This window comes from Hyaena hyaena, unplaced genomic scaffold (genome assembly GCF_003009895.1).
Source record: "Hyaena hyaena isolate Hyena2069 unplaced genomic scaffold, ASM300989v1 scaffold_30, whole genome shotgun sequence".
NCBI lineage: Eukaryota > Metazoa > Chordata > Mammalia > Carnivora > Hyaenidae > Hyaena > Hyaena hyaena.
Window position 1 is genome coordinate 4,045,935 of NW_024080662.1, and position 18,043 is coordinate 4,063,977.

Here is an 18,043-nt window from a genome sequence, read left to right on the forward strand (position 1 = left end):
CAGCTACTCGGTGTCCTGTACCCCACTCAGCTCTTTTCACCCACCAGCCCCAGGCCCCTGCTATTTTAATTATCTGTTTCATCCTGCAACTTTGCTTCTTCTAAGGCCTTTCTTTCTTTCTTTTCTTTCTCTCTCTTTCTTTCAGCTTCTTTGAGGTAAAATTAACACAGAAAATTCTAATATGCTTAGTGTGCAATTTACTTGTTACACACTGCAAAAGAATTCCCTTCTTTAAATTAATAAAGCCTCACCACCTCACATACTTTTCCCTTTTTTGGCTTTTCCTCCCCTAATTCTACATGTAAGTAATATCATGTATTATGTCTTTCTCTTGTGGTTTATTTTACTTAGCACACATAACACCCTGTCTGTTCATTCATGTTGTCCAAATGGTAAAATCTTATTATTTTTTTGTGGTTGCATAATATTCCTCTGTGTGTGTGTACCATATTCTCTTTATCCATTCATCTATTGGTGGCCACTTGGGTGGCTTCTATATCTTGGCTACTGTAAATAACGCTGCAGTAAACATAGGAGTGCATATATCTTTTGGAATTAGTGTTTTGGCTTTCTTTGCGTAAATACCCAGTAGTGGAATTATTGGCTCATATGATATTTCTGTTTTTAATTTTTTAGTAACCTCCATACTGTTTTTCACAGTGCACCATGTACCAATTTACCTTCCCACCAACAGTGCACAAGGGTCCTCCCTCCCCCCCCTCCCCATCCTCATCAACACTTGGTATTTTTCTTTGGACTAGCCATTCGGACAGATGTGAGGTGTTACCTCATTGTGGTTTAGATTTGCATTTCCTTGATGATCTAGGAAGCGTTTCTTAAAGAGTGGTGCCTGATCACTCTTTGTATGTGATTAAAAAATGCAGATTCCGAGCACCCAAGCTAGACTTCCTGACTCCCAATTTCCGGGGGTGAGACCTGGGAAGCATTTGCTCAGCAAGCTTCCCTGGTGGTTCTCGGCATAACAGTTTGAAATTCACTGCTCCTCCACCCATCCTTTTGCCCTTCTTAACGGTAAAGGTGCTATTAGTTTTACCAGGACTGTAAGAGGAAAAAAAAAAAAAAAAAACAGCGTGGCGGGGAAAGGGGTGTTCAAAGCCCTATGCTGGCACCTGGGGCGGCCTGCCTAGCCCAGCCACGCAGGCACCCCTGGAGAGAAAAGCAAGCAGTCCTCTGCGCCCACGCCAGGCCCCTGAAGCCACTGAGGCAGGGAGTCAGACGTCCACGCCTTGGCATCACCAAGCGTGTGCAGAGCGCGCCACCCCTTCCCTGCAGCCCGAGGCTCGGTGGCTGGGGGTGTGGGGGAGGCGGGGGTACGCGCCAGAACTCGGGGTCCCGGCTGCCTCTCCGCTCCCGTTACCACTGGCAACAGCACCGGCCGCCAAAGTCTGCGTGGCGCGAGTAGGTGGGACTCGCCGGCTCTGGAGGCCAGTGCGCATGCGACGGTCGGCCGCGCACCCTGCACTTCCTGTCGCGTGATCTTGAGGACCAATAAAAGTGCGTCGCTGGGGGTCACGTGTCTCCGTTCCCATTAGCAACCGGAGGCTTCCAAACAAGCTGCCCTCCCTCCGGCCCTTCTGCGGCCCAACCAGCCTCGGCGACCCTCGGGCTTGGCGGGGCTCCGCCTGGCCTCTCCCGCTCCCCGGGGCTGCGACTCTCGCCGCCGCCATGGTGAGTAGTCGGCCGGGCGCCGTAGCGCGCGGAGGCGACGCCGAGCCGGGCCCAGTACGACCCGGGGGCCTCCTGGCCGCCGGCCGCTGGGGCTCCGTTACCGAGGCCGGAGCCCCTTCCGCGCGCGGGCAGCCTCCCCCGCCGCGTCGGGTCCGTCCTCAGCCCTAGCTGCGCGGGTCCCGGCCAAGTCACGTCTCGAAGGTGGAGGGAGCTGCAGGTGACACACAGCACACGCCGTAGGGCGGGACTCTCACTCTGGTCCTAAAACTCCCAAGTGTTCACACGCACATCCCTTGGGCAGCACGAACAATTGGGTACTACAGCGAGTTGAGGGCGAGAGAGTGATTGAAATGCGAGGGCGACTTTCAGAGTCCAAGCCCTCCGTCGTACAGCTGAAGGACATCGAGGGGTATAAGAGACCAGGTTTTCCTGTGTGCTGAAGCGTATGCATTCATCTCTCCAGCGGATACGGCGTGGCAGCCGTACTGAGGACAGTGCCCAGTGCAAAAGTTAGGTTCCGAAGAAAGGATGAAGCCACAGTTGGGGGTCACCATTGAAATGGGCCACTGAAATACCTCGGCGATGAAACGACTGTAACAGTGTCAGTTGTACTCAACTTAAAAAACATTTTGTTTAATGTTTTATTTATATTTGAGAGAGAGAGAGTGCAAGCCAGGGAGGGGCAGAGAGAGAGGGAGACCCAGAATCCCAAGCAGGCTCCAGGCTCTGAGCTGTCAGCACAGGGCCGGAAGCAGGGCCGAAGTCAGATGCCTAACCGAGGAGCCACCTAGGCGCCCCAAATTTAAACAGTTTTAAAATAAATGAATAAATTAAAGCCCCCTGGTAATTCTAAAACTAAACAAAGAAGACAACAAAGAAAAGAAAGTTGCTGGTGAGCTTCACAAAGCAATTTGAGTAGGTGTGGGTTTAAGGACTGGGTGATGGTGTGGGGATAGCAAGGGAAGAAGGGGTGGGGAAATGCGAGCATAGTTAGAGGGATTCTCAGGATTGCGGGGTTTTGTGGGTTTTTGAATAAGGTGTATATGTATAGTCTGAAGGGAAGAAAAAACCTATAGAATGTTGAGAGGGAAGAGTAATTAAAGTCCTCCAGGAGTTTGAAAGAGAACCGATTAAGGCCTGATGAAGAAGTGACCTTCAAAAGGAGGAATGCTCTTTAAGTTCATTTGTGGGCACATCTGTTGCTTGTGAGGCCCTGTGCTTAGTTCCAGAAATGGCGGCACCTTAGGGAACCAGGTGGGCAAGGTCCTGACCTTCAGAGACCTGTGTCCTAAGGAAATTGAGACCGCAGAGGGGAGCTGCGTGGATGGAGAAAAGCCACCGCAAGGGACTTGGGGGCCAAAAGAGATCGTGCCTGATGGCCTTGGCGTTGGCCTCCAACACTGTAGAGGGAGTGACGAGCCTGAAAAAGAGGCTCGGAAGTTAGACTTCAGTCTCCCCTAGGAAGGCTATGGGAGTTCCTCATTCTTAAAGATCATCCCTGACTCAGATCATCCCTACATTGGATGTTCAGTTGTGTAATGTCCTTTTCTTTTCAGCATAGCTATAACATGAAAAGAAAAATTCATTAATCTCTAGCTCATAGTTGTCAAGCTCTCATGCAGTTTAAAATATTGGACCAATTAATGACTATTTCAAAAACCCAGTACCTTTTTAAAAGCTGTATTAGCTAGGGGAAGGTTAAGTTGCTATCATAGATATCCAGAAAAACAGTGGCTTAAAGAATACCAAATTGTATTTCTCACTCCACTGCCATCTCGCTGCTCATCTAGGTCTGTAGGTCCACAAAACCAGTCTGGCATAAGGGTCCTTTTCAGTGCGCTGTCCACCCAACCCTCAGGGCATTGTCTGCGAGGTTCAGCCTAGTCACCCCCCCTCCAACGCCTTGTCCGAAGGCCCATGCTTTGGAGGTGGCCTACATCTCTTCCACTCATGCCCAGTACAGAGCGGTAGTTGTGTGGCCACACCTGGCTGCAGGAATGGTTGGGAAGTATCGTCCAGTTGGGCAGCCATTTGCCGGGGAAGAAGGGAAGACCAGAATTTAGTGGACATGTAGCAATCTCTGATGTTTGCATCGTTGCTTCCTTCATCACGCCTCCACGACTAACAATTACTTTTCTCTCTTGTAGGCAGAGTTGGGCCTAAATGAGCACCACCAAAATGAAGTTATTAATTACATGCGTTTTGCTCGTTCAAAAAGAGGCTTGAGACTCAAAACTGTAGATTCCTGCTTCCAAGACCTCAAGGAGAGCAGGTATCAGAGGACTCGAAGGAAACCCTGGGGGGAACATGAATGCTTTCTGGGAGCCGGTGTGGGGATGTGGTAGCAGAGGCCATACAAGCCATTGCTGGGATTGTCATGACCAGTTCCTCGCTGAGAGTAGCCCCGTGGATATGTGAAATTCAGGAAACCGGATTGTGGCAGGAGCAATCTATTACCAAGCATACGCATAGGATAATTATGAGATTGCCAGGTTTCAAAAGGGCCGTCAGGAAATGGTGATGGGCATGTAGGTTAATGCGTGGCTTGCTGTATTAAAGATCCCAGAACTTTGATTACCTGAGTTATTAATTAAAGGACTAGAGCCGTAAGGCATGACAGTTAGCAAGACACCTGTGCCGTTCATACGGAAGACTCGGGAGGGGCCGAGACAGCAGGGAACCATGGAAAGGCTGCACTGGCACCAGAGCTGCTAGTGGGTGTCCAGCAAGAGATGATCATTAGTTTGGTTGAGCCAGTCATCGGATGTGGTTAAAGTCTATAGAAAATTCATGTTTGATCCAGAGAAACATAGGCAAACCAATGAAAGAAAAGGACTAAGTAATAAAGATCCATCAGATTACTCAGGGATCATACTCTGGCACAGTTAAATGTCAGATGAGATGGAAGATGAGGAAGGCCTCCATGTGAGCGGCGAGTGTCACTGAGCCACGCGCTGCACATGATAGTGGACGCCATTGGCTGTAGACCGTTATGGGTTCAACCCACTAATGTAATCTGGTCCGCCGGCTTCCTGACCCCAGCAGGTGAAAGCAACAATTTCACTGGCCCGGCTGGGAGCCAGAGATGATTATCACTCACTTTATACAGCGATACCTTAATTGCTGTTCATAATCATGAACTTGGGTGGCCAAAAAAAAAAGTTGAAGCAGATTTGGTTTGTTCTATTAAAGAATAGAGGAAGATTGTTGACATATTGAATCAGGATGCTCACCAAAAATACATGACGTTTTGGGTTTTTGAGACTGGCTAAATTCTGGCTGAGAGTGGAACATTGAAGAATGGTATCATATACTGCTAACTTGAGTATAACCCTGATAAGACCTTGGTGCACCTCTCTTAATTATGTACCTTTGGAAGTGAGGAAGAGGTGGGACCAGGCTGGGGCCATCACGCCCGTCCCCTGAGCTGCTGAGGGCTGGGGCCAGATGGGGAGAGATGGTCTTACTGTCAAACTCTCCTTTCAATCAGGAGCTTTTTCGGGACTTGGCTGTTGGGTGTGTTGCTGAGATTCCCGGAGATGTTTGTGGGCCTGAGTCACCCCCACATGGGACCAGGGGCATGTTACCTCCGCCCCCCTCTGAGCCTGCAGCCCCACCCACTCCCCCATCTGTAACACCAAGGGGTTGAAGAAAATGGCTCTGAAGTTCCCTCCCAACCCAAGCCTTCCCTGTGGGGGGAGAGTGGCTTTGAGTGCTCTTGATGGTGATGATGATGTTCATTTTTATGGAATGGTCAGGACTCAGAGGAGCTTTACCTAAGATAAGTTAGGTTTTTGGGGGGATTTTGGGGTTTGTTTTGGTTTTGTTTTTTCGTCTGGGCCTCAAGAATGCCAAGATAAAGGGGCACCTGGGTGGCTCCATTGGTTAAGTGTCCGACTCTCAATTTCGGCTCAGGTCATGGTCCCACGATTTCGTGAGTTCGAGCCCTGCATCAGACTCTGTGCTGACACTGCAGAACCTGCTTGGGATTTTCCCTCCCTGCCTCTCTGCCCCCTTCTCACGCTGTCTCTGTCTCTCTCAAAATAAATAAAGTTAAAAAAAAAGAATACCAAGAGAAGCAACATATAATTATTTTCTTTTACTAACTAAAATCATTTACTAACATTTTCTTATCATCATTTACTAACATTTGAATAGTTCATACAATTATTGAAATCCTAAACGAATAATAGAAAGAAAAATAATACCTTCTAGGGGACTTTTGAAAGTGCTAAATGTGATACGACTGATTTTCGTGGAGATTAAAGAAATGTTTAAACTGAAAAAGTAAAGAAAAAAGTAAAAGTTTGGGGGAACGTTTCTGAGCACGTACGTTGCATTAGAGGATGTGCGCACTCATAGTTTGGCCGTTTTGACCGACGCCAAAAATGAACTGAGCTTAAAAAAAAGTTAACTGAGCTTAAGGTGTCTTCGTTATGTTTCATTTATAAAGCAGACCGTTCCCACAGAGACCTTCGCAGTAACCCTGTCCCCCCTCAGATGATCTGAGTGTGGGTTTCCTGGGTTTTGTTGTATTTCGTAAATGGTGTGGGCTGTGTTCCGCAGGCTGGTGGAGGAGACCTTCACCGCGGACGAGGTGTCCGAGGTGCTGAGCGGGCTGCAGGCCGTGGTCTACAGCGAGCTAGAGTCCGAGCTCATCCACACGGCCCGCACCAACGTGCTGCTGCTGCGCCAGCTCTTCTCCCAGGCCGAGAAGTGGTACCTCAAGCTGCAGACCGACATCTCGGAGCTTGAAAACAGGTAGTCGCACTGGACCCGCGGGTGGGACGGGAGAGGCCCAGGCGTGGCCTCAAAATCAGTGAGCGTCTTCGCTGCTTCTCTTCTCCCTTTTTCTCGGGGCGGGGGGTAGGGGTGCTGAGGAAGTTGGGGGGGCGAGCGGGCAGCGGGAAAGCGACCTCCTGGTGCTGCCCAGTGTCCTCTTCAGAATTCTGTTTCCCCGCCTGCCTGAGATTCTCAGGGTGGCTTTGCATCCTGTCACTCATTTTTCCTGCCTGTTTCTTTGTTGGCCGGAATGTATTGTAATGAGTCTTTAGAGATAATAGGCCAGTGAGGAAATGGAGATTATGGAACAAATAAAAAATTAATTCAAATACCATCAATTCAGACCAGGAAAACTGCAGCGTTTTCTATAATTACATTTTAAGTTATACACTTACTTTAAAATAGGAAATGTAAAAAAAAAAATTATAATCTTGACAGTATCAAAGAGCTCATTAATTTAAAAAAGGTAAAATGAGGGGCGCCTGAGTGACTCAGTCGGTTGAGCACTGTCTTGTTTTCAGCACAAGCTGAAATCCCAAGCTTTGCTTGGGATTCTCTCTCTCTGCCCTTACCCTCCTTCCCCACTCGCACATGCACGCCCTCACTCTTTCTCTCTCAAAATAAATACGTAAACATTAACAACAACAAAAAATGTAAGACGAAATTAAAACTTAGTCTAAGAGAAGCCGGGCCGCCTCCAGGTGCGGCAGAGAGCCATCGCCGTGGGCCCCGCCGGGCTGGCCTTGCAAGCCCGGTGCGGGAGGAAAACCAGTTGGGAGGGTGGTTACCGCATCCCCTCCCGGGTGCCCGCGTAGACGGCCCCGGGGACCTGGACCAGGACCGCAGCGGGGCAGGGAAAGGGAATATTCTGGTGGCTGGTTCACACCCGAACCACCTTTCTTCCTCGGATACAGCATTTTCCCTCAGCAGGTACGACACTCTTTTCAACAGGTGTCAGGAACTCACCCCGTTTTTCCGAGGCTGCTTTATTACAGCCAGTTTGCCTTTCTCGAACCTTCCCTAGCTAACAGTCAACGCGTATCGTGTCATAGAGCAGTCTCCCTCGAACACCTCAGAAATAGGGAGCTGAGGACAAGCTTCAGCAAATTTGTAGTCACATTGTAGTTTCGCTCTGGCAATTACAGGGTGTGCACAGTGGGTGCAGGGTCCTGGGTGCCGGGGATATTCAGATCTGGTCCATGTGGGCTGGATTCGGGCCATTAGTAACTAAGTATTACTTTTGACGGGGTGCTTGCGCTGTTGTCCCTGGCCTGCTGTGGGAGATGGTACCGGGGATTTTATTCTCCTGTGACAGGATCTGTTTTCAGTGAATATTTTTTTCATGTTTGTATCTTCCAGAGAATTGTTAGAACAAGTCGCAGAATTTGAGAAAGCAGAATTTACGTCTTCGAATAAAAAGGTAATTTGGCATCGTCCTAAGTCCACGCCTTCGTAGCCAGCATGTGACACCCTCGAGTTGCTCAGAGCTTTCAGAGGCGAAAGTGCAAACCCGCAGGGGAAAGCACGCAATTCAGAAGCAGGATTCAAAACTTCCTATTTTCAGGCATGAGAAGATAAAGCTTTGTGAAAACTTGCTTCTGGCTCCCCCCCTCCTCCCCCCCAACACACGGAGTCCCTGCAGTCCACCCCCTCCCTGCCATATAAGCTCTTTGCTCAAGTGACACGGAGCACAGCCTGGCTCTGGCTCTCTCGCTGAGTGACCTTGAGCGGGTGGCCTGAGACAGCCGCGCCCTGTTGTGCTCATCTGTCCAGTGGAGACAGTTCTAGTGGTGGCTGGTGACCTGCTTCTCTTTCCAGGCACTCTCGTTATTTGCAAGGAGCCCTTACCTGAGGCGGCACAAGCCCTCCCTGGCGGCTGACAGAAGGGGACCGCGGAGATGAGTCCGCGGTCACGCGCTGGTCCTCACCCCAGGCCTTACAGAGCAACCCGCCTCTTACTGCTTTGGGGCGCGTGCCTGGGTCAGAGGGCGTGGATTCACTTGTCGTGAACGTGTATTGCCAAACGGCTGAGACGTTGGGGCCGAGGTCTCCTTCGCCCGTGGGTAGCCGCCTCGCACAGTTTTCCCAGACTCAGGTCCCTGCAGATCTGTTTCAACTCCCCCAGGTTAAAACTGCGTCCCCAGACGCTGGGACCTTTGTCTGCCCTGCCTCCAGCGCCCTCCCTCCTTCCTTCCTTCCCACCTTTCCTCTCCATCTGTAGTTTAATTTAAAGGATCTGGGAGGAGGGATTTCATCTGCATCTCTGGTTTGTTTGGGGAGCTGTGGGCCAGGCACCGTCGTCGTCACTGGGACGGAGCAGAGAACCAAACCTACAACCCCCCACCCCGCCCCGCCCCGCCCCGTGTAGAGCTGACATCCCAGTGGGTGTGTTTATGTGGTGAATCCACTCAGAAGGTGCAGATGTTGAGGGCATCTGGGCTGCTCAGTCGGTTAAGCGTCTGACTTCGGCTCAGGTCATGGTCTTGTGGTTCATGAGTTCGAGCCCCGCCTTAGGCTCTGGCTGATGGTGTGGAGCCTGCTTGGGATCCTCTCTCTCCCTCTCTGCCCCTCCCTCCCCCCCTCAATAATAAATATGTAAACTTAAAATATTTTTTAAAAAGGGAAGCGCAGATGTTGAGTGATTACATGTGATTTCTTCTGTGGTGATTTTGGTTTGGTTTCTTTGTTTTGTGCCAGCCCATCATAGATGCCATGAAGCCAAAACTTGCTCCACTTAATGAGGGCGGAACAACGGAACTCTTGAACAAGGTAACATTGCCCTCGCTTGGAGAAAGGCAGACCCTCTTATCAGGTGCCGGCACAAGTGTAGGGTGGAGGCACTGAGGGGGGAGGAGCTTGATTCGGCCTTTGGTTCATGGAGGGTGATCGGTCCACTGTAGTCGCTTTACTTCATGGTTCCAGTGGGCAAGAAGAGGGCACTCACCTTCCAGAAAGTCTGAAATAGCTCTTAATTGCATCTTTGACGGTCAAGCAAAGGGCATGGCGATTGGGACTGTGTGTGTTGATGGACATTTGAAGTTTACGGTCTGCGACAACAACGATGGGATTTTTTATTAGGAGGTTAATAAAAATTAATTACTAAGCTGCGAATACTTTCCATGATTCCTGTCTTCTCAACGTTATGCTGGGTGCTGTTAGATACAAGCAATGTAGTACCTAGTCTCTTGCCCCCCAAACCCCTATAGTCTTGTTGAGAAGAGAGAATTAACATTCTAGAAACAGATAGAGGAAGGCTAACCTGTGGGCCTCGGGGTGGTGGAGATGGCAGTTCCGGATACATGCGGTTGAGGATTTGGGGGAAGGCGGCTCTGAGCTGGGCCGGAGGCTAAATACAGATTAAACTGTCCTTGGGGAGACAAGGGGGTGTGGCGGATGGGAACCCAGCGGGGGCACCAGTGAGGGCCCCAGGGAGGCCACCATGGTGTGGTACCGAGTGCGGTGCTCTCCAGGCTGACGTGGGTGTTGAGCATCGGGAGAAAGAGGCCTGGACTCCGTGCCGGCCCTTATGATGGAGCTGCTTGGAGCAAAGGCCTCTGGCCAAGTGCAGTTAGAAGCACCTCGGGGCTTGGGTGTAGACTGTCGCACTGATAAAGACTGTTCTTAGGGGCGCCTGGGTGGCTCAGCCAGTTAAGCGTCCGACTTTTGATTTTGGCTCAGATCATGATCTTACAGTTTGCCAGATCGAGCCCCGCATCAGGCTCTCTGCTGACAACATAGAACCTGCTTGGGATTCTCTCTCTCCCTCTCTCTCTGCTCCTCCTCTCCCTCTCTCTCTCAAAATAAATACATGTTTAAAACTTTAAAAAAAGGCCATGTTTTTAGGATAAGTGCAGGTGCTGGCCAGGGACAGCCTACAGAGTTGCAGGCCCAGCCAGAGAGGGAGACTGAGAGAGAAGGCTGAGAGCAGAGGCCTGAAGGGAGCCTGAGAAACTGGCTGTGAAAGAGGCTTAGAGTCCGCAAGGGACTCAGGTGTGGAGGCCGGTGGGCTGGGTGGGACTGGATGTCGCCAGGAACCAGGGCACACAGATGTTTGAGCTGGCGTGTAATTAAATTTAGTTTTGAAATTAAACTTTTAAGTGAAGCAATTTCAAGTATTAAAGAGACCATAGCTAAAATAATAAACCTTGGATTTACTCACAAAGGAAATTGCACGACTTCAAGAAGAGAATGAGAAATTGAAGTCGAGGCTGAAGACGATTGAAATACAGGTAACCGGGAAATGCTTTACCAAAACCATTGAAAGAGCTGCTTCCAGAATAAATACTGAGGATGTTTTGTTTAAATCCAATTACAGGCAACACACGCATTAGATGAGAAGTCAAAACTGGAAAGAGCACTGCAGGACTTGAAGCTCGACAAGGGAGATCAACAGGTGAGAGACATTTGGAATCAGTCAATGACACTGTGATAATCTTGTGACAGTTGGTAACCACGCTCGTCACGAGGCTTGCTTGGTACATGTAAAATACCGAATCACTGCAGTGCCCGCCTGGAGCTGATAGGATGTCACACGCCAGTTATCCTTCCATTTTTTTTAAGAGGCGGAATCAGTTTTAGCTTTTTCATGTTTTTCTAATAGAATTAATAGAATAAAGGTACAACCCTAACGTGAAGTTAGTTACTGTTCATTCTGCCCCAGCTCTGCCTCTCTCTGTCCTGCATCCAGACGTCCCTGTCCAGGGAAGGCCGGGTGAGGGCCGAGGGGGCGGGTCCACCACTCACACGCCTCACGGGTCCCAAGAGCCCACCAGCACCCAAGGTATCCTGAAGTTTATTGTGTTTAGCTCTTCCCCCTTTTATCTTGATGTTCCAATTACAATGGGGGGAAAGGAAATGAAGAAAGGGGGAGCTTTCAGTTCATTAGATTTGTATTCGGCTTTATTATATAGAACTTCTGATTACGTCGGCCTTTGGTGAGTATGACAAAATAGGGTGAATTTACTCGGTGTGCGTCTTCACACCCACCTCCATCTGGAGCATTCATGTAACGTGCCGAAATCCGGTGGTGGCTCCCCGGCCTGTCTTGGGGGTGGACCGTGGACCGCTCTGCCTGCGGGACGTTCTCGCCTACACAGGTGGCCTTCTGGGCACTAGACGCTGCGCAGACTTCCTGTCTGCGGGGCCGCGTAAGGGCGTTTTCAGCGGAGCGCTGGCTTTTCTAGCGGGTGTCCTGTCATTGCAGAGGTCTGCTAAACAGTCCCCAACTTGCTTCTTTGGACTTTTATCGTTACACTTCTTTATGGGAAACCTCAAACTCCTCAGAAGTAGAGGGTACAGTGTGCCACCCCCCCGGTGCCCCTCACTCCACTCCCCCATCACCGGGAGCTGGCCAGGCTGCTTTCCCACTTCACTCTCCTTCATCCATTCCTTCAGGGTTTTTTTGAGACAAATCTCAGACATGACATCATTTTGTCCGGAGATATTTTTATTTATTTTTTTTTTCTTTTTTTTTTTTAATTTTTTTTTAATGTTTTATTTATTTCTAGGAGAGAGAGAGAGAGAGACAGTGTGAGCAGGGGAGGGTCAGAGAGAGAGGGAGTCACAGACTGAAACAGGCTCCAGGCTCTGAGCCGGCAGTCAGCACAGAGCCCGACGCGGGGCTCGAACCCACGAACCGCGAGATCATGACCTGAGCGAAAGTCGGACGCTCAACCGACTAAGCCACCCAGGCGCCCCTGTCCGGAGATATTTTTAAAATAGGATCTGGGGTGCCTGGGCGGCAGTCAGTCAAGCCTCTGATTTCGGCTCAGGTCATGATCTCGCCGTCTGTGAGTTCGAGCTCCACATGGGGTTCTGTGCTGACAGCTCAGAGCCTGGAGCCTACTTCGGATTCTGTGTCTCCCCCTCTCTCTGCCACTCCTGTTTGTGCTCTGTCTCTCTCTCTCTCCCTCTCTCTCAAAAATAAATAAACATTTTTAAAAATAATAAAAAATAGAAAACAAAAATAAAATAGGATAATTCTTAGATGGCTACGAAAAACAAAGGAGAGATTTATGATTTTCAATCTTGTATCAAGGACCATAGATTTAGAAAACAGAGCTAACTACTGTAAAACAGCTGTATAATTTCTCAAGAGTAAAACAGTTGCAAACATTTTTTGGATGAAGAATTTACCTTAAAAGCCATTTTGGACTTTGCCCCAACTTTAAATTTGGACCAAAGAAAATAAGTGCATGCTTTCACTAGCTGCGCAGAAGTAACATCTTGGTAAGGACCAGACTTCAGACATGAGTGAGGAGTGTCTCTGTTGTTGGGAGTTCTGTCCCTTGTTCATAATCAGCAGCTACCCCCCATTTTCCTGTCGTGGTGATGCAGCTGCTTCCATTATAAATTTCTCCCGTCAAAAACATGACGCAGCTGCTTCCATTATGCCTACAGTGTGTGCAAGCACGCATAGTGCATTAATAAAAAATTAAAATCTTATAAATTTAGCAAGGTGTATAATCAGTAAGCATTAATTAGGCTCTCATCATATTTTAATGTAAATAATGACTAAGCCATACGTCTATTAAATTTTTGATGTAAAGTTTTTGTATTAAAATTTTTATATTTGGGGTACCTGGGTGGCACAGTCTATGAAGGGTCTGACTTTGGCTCAGGTCATGATCTCCTGGTCCATGAGTTCAAGCCCCATGTCGGGCTCTGTGCTGACAGCTCAGAGCCTGGAGCCTGCTTCAGATGCTGTGTCTTCCTCTCTCTCTGCCCCTCCCCTGCTTGTGCTCTGTCTCTCTCTCTCTCAAAAATAAACATTAAAAAATTTTAAAAATTTTTTATTAAGTTGATTATTTTACCATCTATATCACTCAGCATTCTTCAGGATTTTTTTTAAGTTGACTTTTCAAATCTGAAACCTGTCCACTCCCGCCTTCTCCGCGCCCCCCCCCCCCCCCCGGGACACACACAGCGTTGTCAGATTTGAGACCTCACCTCTCTCCTGCTCCTCAGTGGGACTCCAGCAATGCATGGACGATCGTTTGCAGATTTGGAAATCAGCGACCACTGAGTGTCTGGTCGTCCAGGACACCATCCACTGGGGCCAAGGGAGAACAGGGCGCACCGGGGACCCTCAGGGACCTGAAGCTTCCCCGGGCTGGCAGGGAGGCTGACGTGCACACGCAAAACATTGACTCTTGTGTCACTGTTGTAGAAAAGTGACTGGTTTGGATGTGACAGCGGGTGTATTTTTCATAGGATCTTATCAAGGCCCAAGACCTGAATGACTTGGAGGACACAGTTACTGCTTTAAAGAGTGAGTTTCAGAAGACACTTAATGACCAGACAGAAAATCAGAAGTCCCTGGAGGAGAATCTGGCAACAGCCAAGCATGACCTGCTCAGGGTTCAGGAGCAGCTGAGCATGGCTGAAAAGGTCAGGCTCGCCTGTGTGTGTCCGCCCAAGCAGGGAGCAGGGGTGACGGGGGGACGTTGAAGGACAGCTGCAGGTCTGCCTTGTTGTTCCTCAAGGTGGCAGCCAGTGTGTCTTTGGCTCTAAAATATCTGTGGTGATAAAAACCCTCCACTCCTTCCTCTGGTGTGGCAAATTTCTCCTGCCCGGACAGCTTACGTGTGCCGTCCTGTGCCCCGCAATGCCCGTCCCTGTGTCACCTGGCAAAGGGATGGGTGACCTCTCTTTAAAAGATTCTGTACCGTGGGGCTCCTGGGGGGGGGAGGGGCGTGGCTCAGCCAGCTAAGCGTCTGGCTCTAGATTTCTGCTCAGGTCACGATCTCATAGTTTGTGAGTTCAAGCCCCACACTGGGCTCTGTGCTGACAGTGCGGAGCCTGCTTGGGATTCTCTCTCTCCTCTCTCTGCCTCACCCCTGCTTGCTTTCTCTGTCTCTCTCTCAAAAACAAATAAATAAGTAAACATTAAAGGATACTATGCCTTGTTCTTAATTTATAGGAAATGGGTAGAGAACTGTATTCTTCATTTAAGGGATTAGACTCTTAAGTGTACGGGCGCTAACACGTAACTGAATGAAAAGTCCTCCACCTAGAAACTGACGCTACTGTGGGCCTCGGGGAAGAGCTCATGCTTACTTCACCTGAGAAGGCGTTACCGTCTCACACAAAGGTCGTCCCACGTCTAGGGCACGGTTCGCTCCCACCCTCTGCTAACATCGTATGCATACGCAGTCATATGCTGACAGTGTTGCTCTTTTATTGACTTCTCATTGGAAGGAATGTATTTTTAAGTGGGAACAATCTGAATTTCATATAAGTAAATTTAAAAAAGAAATTAGAAAACAACATAAGCAGAATATTGGTAAAAATAAAGCCAAAGTATACGTTTTTATAAGATGTGTTCTTTCTCTCCCTCACCATTTCTTAGCAATGCACTGACCTTTTTCACTGCACAGGAATTAGACAAGAAATTCCAACAGACGGCAGCTTATCGAAACATGAAAGAGATTCTCACCAGGAAGAATGACCAAATCAAAGACCTGAGGAGAAGACTGACCAAGTAAGCCCTGACGATCCGGGGGGCTCTCAGGTTTGCCCCCTGCCGGGTTGATGTCTGCTCTTAGTGAAATATCAGCTTGTGTCCAGAGGGGTCGGGACAGTGTCTGGTTGCTCCGTCATTTAGTCCAGCAGCCTGCGTTTGAGGGGAGTCTTGTCCGTCCTGCCCGCCAGGGCTAGAACTTGAGACACACACAACTACACTAGGCCACTCTGGGCAAGGGAGTCATTTAGGCAGGACATCAGAAAGGAAACCCAGCCAGCTTGTGGGAGGCCTGGGGCCTTTCTCCTCAGGAGCGTCCTCGCAGGAACCTGAGACCTGTCCGCACGGTGCTGCCATGACCGCCGGGCACTAGAGAACCAGGTCCCTGCGGATGGGCGCCGTAGCCAGTGGGGCCTAGGAGATCCCACTCCACGTGACGCCCAGGGAGGGCCAGGCCCGGTTCCCGGGGCCCACCCCACGCAGGGAAGCCTGCATCCGTGGCCCCCGCCACATGTCACTGTGCAGCCACAGCCGTCCCATTCCGGGCATGGTCCGCTCACCGGGCTCGTTTCTGTCCTTAGCAGGTTTGCCTGGAAACTCGGCCAACGCGTTGCCTTTACTGGGATTCCAGGGAACAGGGCTGGGAAGTAAATCCAAGACCCAGCTCGTCTTTAGAGAAGGGGGCCGGTTACCTTTCTCTCGTGTGGCCGTGTCAGCCCTGTGTGCATCTGACAGCCTGGGTGGTCCCTAAGCGGTAACGGGCCTGAGTGCCAGCTGGCGAAGTGTGGGCCCGGAGTCGTCCCTTTCTCCCACGAGCTGCCCAGCTGCCCCCGCATCACCGCCACGCCGGGCCTGGCTTCCCCCGGAGCCGTGGTCTCGACTGACAAACGCAGCATCACTAGTTTAGTCACTGGAGGTGTTGCGCCTAAACTCATTTGGTAGCGACGACAACAGCTAGCAGTATCATGACGTCACCGGCTCCACTGCATTTTTTATCTCTTTCCAGATACGAACCTGAAGACTAAAACCCAAAGAAGAGTTCTTCTGGAAGCTGCTGTTTCTCACCTCAGGCATGTATGTTGAAGCAGTTTGTTATATCCCCTCTCTTTATTTTTCTAATACATAGACTTTGCTTCCACCGCTTAGAACTAGACTCCCTGTTGCAGTTGCGTGACTGAGCAGCGGGGAGCCTGCTGGCCGGTCCCGGCGCAGGCCCCTCTGCCCAGCTCTCCAGAGTCTTCGTTCCAATGCTGTGACGCTTCTGTGGTAAAGAAGAGATTTTTTTAGAGCGGGAGGAAGAGCCTTCTCCTTCTGCATTAGCACAAAGTGTATACCATTTCAGTAAATGTTAAAAATAAAAACGGTTACTAAAGATAGTTACTACAAATAAACCTAATTTTTCAAAATTTAATTAATTTTCTGTGTCATAAAAAAAAGATACAAATGCCCTGAAAATGTGACTACCAACTTTTATAGGCAGCACTCTCACCAGTTAAAAAGAAAATGAAACAGCAAACATGAGGATTCGGTTAACTTCCGTCTCTCTAGCTAAACGCTGTATTTCTCAGAGGAGGGGCAGCATTTTGTGCGACCAAACTTACCATGAATCTGGATTCAGACCTGCCCTGTGCCGCTCAGATAAGAAAGTACTGGACTCACTGGGGCGCCTGGGTGGCTCAGTCTGTTAAACATTCAACATCAGCTCAGGTCATGATCTTACATTTGTGAGTTCGAGCCCCGTGTCAGGCTCTGTGCTGACAGCTCAGAGCATGGAGCCTGCTTTGGATTCTGTCATCCCCCCTCTCTCTGCCCTTCCCCTGCTCGCACTCGGTCTTTCTCTCAAAAATAAATAATTATTTATTTTGAATTATTTATTTTGAATTTAAAAAATTCAAAAAAAAAGTATCTGGACTCAGAATAAATATAATCAGTTTCCAGGGTATTCTTTTAAATTACATGTTAAATGACTTCAATTCAACATGAACTCCGTTCCCAGACCAAAGACTCAACTTTTGATCATAGCTTATTTATATGCATCCACAGTAACTGCATTTTCAAGTGGTTCTGCTCTATTTCCACTGGTTCTGCTTCTCCGTGAGTGGTTCTGGATAAGTCATCAGAAATTAGGCATCTTCCCTGCGGTGTGGAATGCAGCGACGGGCCAGGAAGACCAATAAAATAAGGTCCATAGAGGAGCAACGCATCAGGAAGAAAGTATTTACTTTTATCACGTTGTTTAGAAAGTAATGGTTCCGTTTCCAAAAGCAGAGTGTCACACCCTAAGTGACTGCTAAGAGGGGTCATCTCCCTTCCACAAATGCAAAGCTTTTATTCACCCAGAGTTTATTGATGAGATGATAAGGCTCGTTATCATTTTTATTCGAGCTTTTTAATAGTAGTCTGGAATTTGTTGTTCTTCTTGTAGGCTTTCTGTTGAAATACCGAAGGAACAGATGATGAAGGGTAAGACAGATCCCCCACCCCGCCTCAAGGAGGACACGGAAGGCAGTCTTAAAAAGATGGATGAATGAGAGAAGGGAGGGAAAATCTGACAGACCAGCCTTTATGGTACATCCCTTCCCCACCTACCTCTCACTGTGGACGTCACTCATCAATCTCTGTTCCTTCTAGAGCTTTCAGTTTCACCTGCATATTTCTTTAACCGAAAATTGACACTCTTTCCAAAAATCTATTCCATTACTTAAGTCTCAGGGTATTTGGAAACAGAACATGCTTGTATATTGGTCAGAAACCGTTTAATCATTTTCTCCCTGCACCTTCCTTAGGCCTGGGAAGCCGGTGTACGGCACCACCGCGTGCCCTGGCCAGCTGCGGCCAGCCGCCCGCCCGCCGAGCTTCTTGACAGCGCTGACGTTGCCTCCCTCATTGTCCCCTTTGGGACACAAGCATGAGGGCCCCTTATAGGAGCTCAGTCCCAGTGTTTGCTTCCGGCATAAGCATTGCTTAAGCCATGAAAACCCTTGGGTAGATTGCTCGAGATATTAGATATCACCTGTAAGTTTTCGAATATCAGATTTCCCCATACCAGTGACCAAAATTGTTGAAAACTCAGCCACTAGAAAAATCTTTCCTACGGAGCATAATTCCCGT

At 49.1% G+C, this 18,043-nt stretch overlaps 1 protein-coding gene across 2 annotated transcripts; it reads left to right on the plus strand.

The window, feature by feature from the left end:
• Nucleotides 1-1,558: 1,558 nt before the first annotated feature.
• LZTFL1 (leucine zipper transcription factor like 1) lies at nucleotides 1,559-17,684 on the plus strand. Of its 2 annotated transcripts, XR_005527720.1 has the most exons (12): nucleotides 1,559-1,689; nucleotides 3,837-3,961; nucleotides 6,256-6,450; nucleotides 7,831-7,891; nucleotides 9,169-9,240; nucleotides 10,635-10,700; nucleotides 10,787-10,864; nucleotides 13,684-13,860; nucleotides 14,850-14,953; nucleotides 15,939-16,006; nucleotides 16,976-17,146; nucleotides 17,358-17,684. XR_005527720.1 is itself a non-coding variant. In XM_039228396.1 (10 exons), exons 1-10 carry the CDS (start codon nucleotides 1,687-1,689, stop codon nucleotides 15,955-15,957), a joined length of 900 nt encoding a protein of 299 aa, XP_039084327.1. In that variant the 5' UTR covers nucleotides 1,559-1,686; the 3' UTR covers nucleotides 15,958-16,343. The 2 variants fall into 2 exon arrangements, 1 of the variants encoding a protein (XP_039084327.1); XM_039228396.1 differs by lacking the exons at nucleotides 16,976-17,146; nucleotides 17,358-17,684 and having other exon boundaries at nucleotides 15,939-16,343.
• The last annotated feature ends 359 nt before the right edge of the window (nucleotides 17,685-18,043 follow it).